Genomic DNA, 6,185 nt, shown 5'->3' on the forward strand with positions numbered 1-6,185 from the left:
AGCCCAGCAGGTCAAGGCTGCGGTGGCCGGGAGCGGCCCCTGCACTCCAGTCTGGGCGACCGAGTGAGACTCCAACTCAAAAATAAATAAAAATAAAAATAGCATATTTACAGACAATGGATGGACATTTTAAAATAAATAATCGGGAAAACATCCCTATGTTAACATTTAAATTCCTTGCTAAGCGGCAGCGCAACCCATTATGGACAGTGAGCCAAAGAAACCCAGATATTAGTCTTGTTCCAATTGTCACTCAGTAAGTCAATGCAATTATCTGACAAAAGTTTCAAGTATAATTTCCCCCACCCAAGAAACCTAAGAGGAAGAACCCTTTTTTTAAATCCTGAAAAAGACACAATTTTATTATTCATAAATCGAGAATTGGCTATGCGGCATCTGTGATGAAGTTTTAGTTTACTTTAGAAATATCATCTGACCACTCGTTGGTATCATTAAAAGCTCTTATGCAAATAAATGATGCTTTGAGATAGAGAACATGCTTAATAATTTGCTCCTCATCATACATTGTAGCCTCGTCACATATTACATTGTTGTTATGAGTAGGAAATTGTAATGTAGCACACACTTAAAAACAATGCAAAGGTGAATGAGTTCGAGATTTTACTGTTAGTGCACACAGACTTTGTGCAGAGATACTTCATGTTCTAGAGAAAGACCTCTTGATCGGAGAGGTCCGAGCTCTGTCCCTCACCGGTGGGGTGTGTCTGAGCAAGGGACTCTTGGCTCAGAGGTTCAGCTGTAAAGTCCCAGGAGCTTGTTTACTCTTCCCGCTGTCCTGCCTCAAAATCCACCTCACCGACTCGCGTCTGACCACGGCTTGGCCTGCAGATGGGAGGTGGGCTGGGGATGCCTCTCCTTCCGCCGCGCGGGTCCAGCGGCCACCGCCATGTGTTGCATATGTGATGATGAACAGATGTTCAGTAGCAAGAAGAGCCCGAAGGGTCTTGTCCAATATGACTTTCTCCAACCGAGAGGAGACCCGGTTTGAAGGCTGGGTGGCCCAGGCTTCCACCGGCCTCACCTTCCCGGAGGGAGGAGGAAGCAAGTTTTCGGGTCTTTTCCTGCAATAGGTGTGGATGCTTCTGCCGGCCCGGGAAGCTGAAATCTCACAAAAGAGCATTTCAGGCTATGAAAAATAACTGCTTGATGCGTTTAAAGTAACCGAATCACTTCTCTGAATACTCATGTCAGTCCAACTCAGAACAGTTACCCACTCGCTCCATGAACGAGTGATTTGTTTCGCAGGGAAAGCAAAGTTTGCACCCCGAAAGCCACAGAGGTCGTTGGCACGAGGGAGAGGGGTGAGTGCACCAGATAGAGAAAGCTCTTCGGTTGCCTTCTCCCGGTAACCTCCGCGCTGGCAGGGACCGCACCCCGAAAGCCTTCGATTCCGCCGTGCCGACAGAGGGCGCCCGCAGCCGCGCCTTTCCCGCCGACTCCGGCGGCGCCCCCGCCCCGCCCCGCGCGACGGCCTCTGGAGCCCGCGGGGCAGTTCCTCTTCCGGGGTGTGTGGGACCCGGATGCGAGCGTCCTATATCAGCGCTGCTCCGCCCCCGCGCCTTTCCTTCCGAAGACGACGCGGGCGCGGGTGCTGCGGGGCCGCGCTCCTCCCGCTCCTGCTCCTGACTCACCGCTGTTCGCTCTCGCCGAGGAACAAGTCGGTCAGGAAGCCGCGCCGCAGCTATGGCTTTTAAAGACACCGGCAAGACGCCCGTGGAGCCGGAGGTGGCCATCCACCGGATCCGGATCACGCTCACCAGCCGCAACGTGAAGTCTCTGGAGAAAGGTGAGTGCCGAGGTGGGACGCAGGGCGGCGGCGGCCACCCTGGCTGCGGACGAGGGTGGCGAGGGGCCCGCCGGCTCGGTGAGGAGGACGGAGCGGGGTGTCCCCCGCCTTCGCCCCCCGGCGGCGACGGGGCCGGCCGTGAGGAGACGACCTACCGTGTTGAGCATGATGATGGTTCTGTACGCTATTCTGAGCCGGCAGGACTGTCCGTTGCTCGAGACGGGTTTTGGGGGTCGTTTGGGACGAAGCGGGGGACTTTCTTTCCGCCCCCTCCCCCCCCCGCAGTGTGCGCGGACCTGATCAGAGGCGCGAAGGAAAAGAATCTCAAAGTGAAAGGACCCGTTCGCATGCCTACCAAGGTGAGGTGAATCGGGGGGCAGGAAGGGGTCGCCGCGTTTCTCGGGGCACAAGTTCGGGCCCTTGCTGGTCATTGGCGGGCTTTGGCTGGGAGCGGGCTTGCGGGCGCTCCCAGCACGGGCCCCAGGCCTTGAAAAGCGCGGGTAGGGTCTGGTCCCTGGTGCGGTTCAGGCGTTGGGAGGTGATGGTGGAAGCGTGGTTGCTGTCGGTGTGCTGTGGCCCGCTGCTGGCTTAGAAAGGTGTCCCAGTTGGGGGGAAACAGACTCCAACGTTTGAAGTTCGTGGTGTCCGAAAACATGTGCGTGTAAAGAGAAATCGTGGCCAGGGAGGACGTCCCAAAGGGCGCGCTCTGAAGTGATGGTTTTTGCAGACGTTTTTCCTAAGGGTAAGTATGAACACAGGGTGTCCTTTGTCCTGGGCTGCAGACTTTGAGAATCACCACCAGGAAAACGCCCTGTGGCGAAGGTTCCAAGACCTGGGATCGCTTCCAGATGAGAATCCACAAGCGGCTCATCGACTTGCACAGTCCCTCCGAGATTGTCAAGCAGATCACGTCCATCAGTATCGAGCCGGGAGTTGAGGTTGAAGTCACCATTGCTGATGCCTGAGTCAAGTATTTTAATAAATTGATGCCACTTGTTACCTTTGGTTGGCTTTTATTCAGAAAAGTCGTAAGATTGGGGCATATAAAGATATGCTGTGAAACTTATTCCACTTACCAGGTGAGAGGATCCAAATTGACGGATGCCCTGTAGCCTTCTGTTTTCATCAGTTTACCCTTGCCATTGATGACTAATTTTGTTGTGCTGTGTGGCAATTTATAACTTTGGTTGCATACTCAAATATTCTGGTACAGGGCATAAAACATTCCTGGGACAATTTATTAAGAGTGAGCAAGTCCTAACTTAGGAAAATGGAGGCCTAAGCTCTTGTTTTGGCTCTGCCAATCAGTTACTCCTTTTTTTTAGACATTAGGTTAAACTTGGTAAATTCCAAAGTGTTGCGTATTTTACATACAGTCAGGAAATACACATCTTTCATTATGAAGCTGTATTAACTTTATGACTGGATAGCAGTTTCAGGTAGGCCAAATTCCTACTGACACGATAATGGGAAGCATTGTTTAATTGCTGAGCTCTTCCTTATGTGATTTATTTTTTTGAGTATGCTGGCGTGGATGCTGTTTTAGCATAGATCTAGTGTAGAAGCTGCCTTTGAGGGCTACGTTTGCCCAGCATCTAGTGCCTGTTAGTATAGCTTTTAACAGGTCCATCAGGCCAGAATCTGCCCTCTTACGACCCATTAAAATGTTTTTGTTATTAGAATTTATCATCAGATGTATATCTATCCACATCTGATTTATTAGAGAAACTTCCCATAAATATTACCAAAAAAAATATTTTTACAAGTTGTAAAATCGCTTTAACATTTTTGACTACTTTTGCCTCTTTTAATAGGATTGTGCTTAATGGATAAACTCAGACTATCCCCTTGTATCTAGGCCTAAGCCCTCTCTCTGGACTACTTACCTACCTCCAACACTTCAGTTACTATGTATGTTCGAGTTGACCTTCGGCTGAAATTCTGAATACAGCCAGTGGGATACCTGACGCCTGCCCTTGACACAGCTCAAAATTGACATGTCTAGAATGAAATTCATCTTCCCTCCCAAAGACCCCTTGTGTGTTCTGTCTCAATTCATGGCCTGTGCAGCTGCATGGTCCTTGGAATCACCCCTTGTCCCCTCCTATCCAGTTCCGATTCTACTTTTAACTTAGCAGATGTCAGCCTAGATTTTGCAATTAATATTAGTGACCAGAATCATGAATAAACTGTCAAGTTGCTAAACTTCAACCAAACAGAACTCAGGTATTGTAACTCAAAGGTTTAAGCCAAATTCTCGACTTTTATTTTTTTGAGTTGGAGTCTCACTGTCACCCAGACTGGAGTGCAGTGACACATTCCTGGCCACTGCTGCCTTGATCTGCTGGGCTCGGGCGATCCTGCCTCAGCCTTCCAAGTAACGGAACTACAGGCATGTACTACCACGCCTAGCTAATTTTTTGATTTATTGTAGAGATGAGGTCTTTCCAAGTTGCCCAGGCAGGTGTGGGACCCACTGGCTCAGGCAATCCACTCACCTCAGCCTCCCAAACCGTGGGATTACAGGCTGAGCCACCGAGCCCAGCTTCAACTTTTATTTTTAAAAAGTAGCTTGGAAGACAGTAAAAACAAGACCAGATTGGACATGGTGGCCCACATGTGTAATCCCAGCATTTTGGGAGGCAGAGGTAGAACCGAGTCCAGGAGTTTGAGACCATCCTGGGCAACATAGGGAGACCTGTTTTCTACAAAAATTAGTGAGCATTGGTGCATACCTGTAGTTCCAGCTACTCAGGAGGCCAAGACTGGAGCATCACTTGAGCCCAGAAGTTTGAGGCTGAGGTAAGCTGTGATGCCACTGCACTACAACTTGGGTGACGGCAAGAACCTGACACACACAAAGCTCTGTGACTACAAATTATTACAAGATTTATGCAGTACAGATCTAGCCAGGTTTCTGAAGCTAGCAATGACCTCATCTCATATAGGAACTGGTCTGGGTTTAACTTCCAGAGTTTGAATTCTCGTTAATCAAGGGCCAAGGATCAAGCCTTTTTAGGTAGCAAGTTAAAGTCATTTCCTGTTTAGAGTTGGAGTCTGTCACCCAGGCTGGAGGGCAGTGGCCCTCTAGGTCATGGCAGCCTCCACCTGCTGGGCTCAGGCAATCCACCTCAACCTTCCAAGTAGCTGGAGCTACAGGCATGTGCCTCCATGCCCGGCTAATTTTTTCTTTGGACTTACAATAGAGATGAGTTGTCCAGGCTGGTCTTGAACTCATAGGCTCAGGCAGTCCTCTCACCTTGGCCTCCCAAGGTGCTTGGATTATAGGCGTAAGCCACCAGGCCCGACCTAAAGTCATTTAAAACTGTCTGGTAATGTGTGACCACCCTTTAGAAGTATATACTAACAGTAGCAAATATATGTCGGGGGGATGGGAAAACACCTCTTATCAACAGGGTGCCTGAATGAAACGTAATTGTACACCTAACCCTTAACTGTACCCCACAAAACCATAATAAAAAATACTGATTAATGAAAAGAAAAAAAGAAGTATATACAAGCTTTGAGTCTCAGGATATTGCAATCTTTGGAACACACAGTATCCTTAGAGCTGATTGAGGAAAGATCATTCTGTGAAAATATTAATGCTTCTCAGGACCAAGTAAGTTTTGTGGAAAATCTGCTTCAGTAAATGAGAAAGTATTGAAAAAACAGCCTCACCAGCATTCATGCGGTTGTGAACTTTAGCAATTGGGTTAAAGTTATAGGTAACAGCCTGTAATACAGCTAAAATAGCACTTGAAATTTTGAGAACTGCTATTATCTTAAATTCCTCAAACACTTAAAAATATCTACTTGGAAATGAAACCTATGCAGGGCTTTTGAATGTAGGGAACCAAGGATAGACTAGTAGCAATGAAGCCAGCAGTTTTATGGAAGTTGCAGGCCATCTGGTATTGATGAGGAGTTGAAAGTTGGAAATGAGAGACCTAGTGCTTACCTTGTTTTCCGGGTTCACAGAACACCGCTTCAGGTTGAGAAATGAAAGCTAGCAATAGCCTCGGGAACAGAGCCATCGCTGTTCTTCGCTGTACCAGATATCTTCACCTGACAGTCCTAGAGTGCCTGTGTGTGTGCTCTGGATGTAAAATGGACAGGCAAGAGAAAGTAGAAGTGGAAATTCCTAGCCTTGCAGTCGAGCAGTTAGCTCCAAATTTAGTGACTTGGATATGGGGGGGTTATCAAGTCACTTCTTTAAGTACCAAATGAGGATACTAATAGTATTTAACTCAAATGCGTGTATGAATTGTACCTGGTCTTTCTGTGTCTCTCCCTCCCTTTCTCCCTCTCTCCCTCTCTCCCTCTCTCCCTCTCTCCTCCTCCTCTCTCCTCCCCCCCCCCCCCCCCCCCCCCGACA

General features: G+C 48.5%; 1 protein-coding gene across 2 annotated transcripts; it reads left to right on the top strand.

Annotated features, from left to right (window-relative positions):
* The first annotated feature begins 1,580 nt into the window (after positions 1–1,580).
* RPS20 (ribosomal protein S20) lies at positions 1,581–3,560 on the top strand. Of its 2 annotated transcripts, none has more exons than XM_021711672.1 (3): positions 1,581–1,811; positions 2,093–2,166; positions 2,590–3,560. In XM_021711672.1, exons 1-3 carry the CDS (start codon positions 1,705–1,707, stop codon positions 2,742–2,744), a joined length of 336 nt encoding a protein of 111 aa, XP_021567347.1. In that variant the 5' UTR covers positions 1,581–1,704; the 3' UTR covers positions 2,745–3,560. The 2 variants fall into 2 exon arrangements, with proteins under 2 accessions (XP_021567347.1, XP_008054916.1); XM_008056725.1 differs by having other exon boundaries at positions 1,581–1,807; positions 2,590–2,806.
* The last annotated feature ends 2,625 nt before the right edge of the window (positions 3,561–6,185 follow it).

This window comes from Carlito syrichta, unplaced genomic scaffold (assembly GCF_000164805.1).
Source record: "Carlito syrichta isolate Samal-C Ts95f unplaced genomic scaffold, Tarsius_syrichta-2.0.1 Scaffold85402, whole genome shotgun sequence".
Taxonomy (NCBI): domain Eukaryota; kingdom Metazoa; phylum Chordata; class Mammalia; order Primates; family Tarsiidae; genus Carlito; species Carlito syrichta.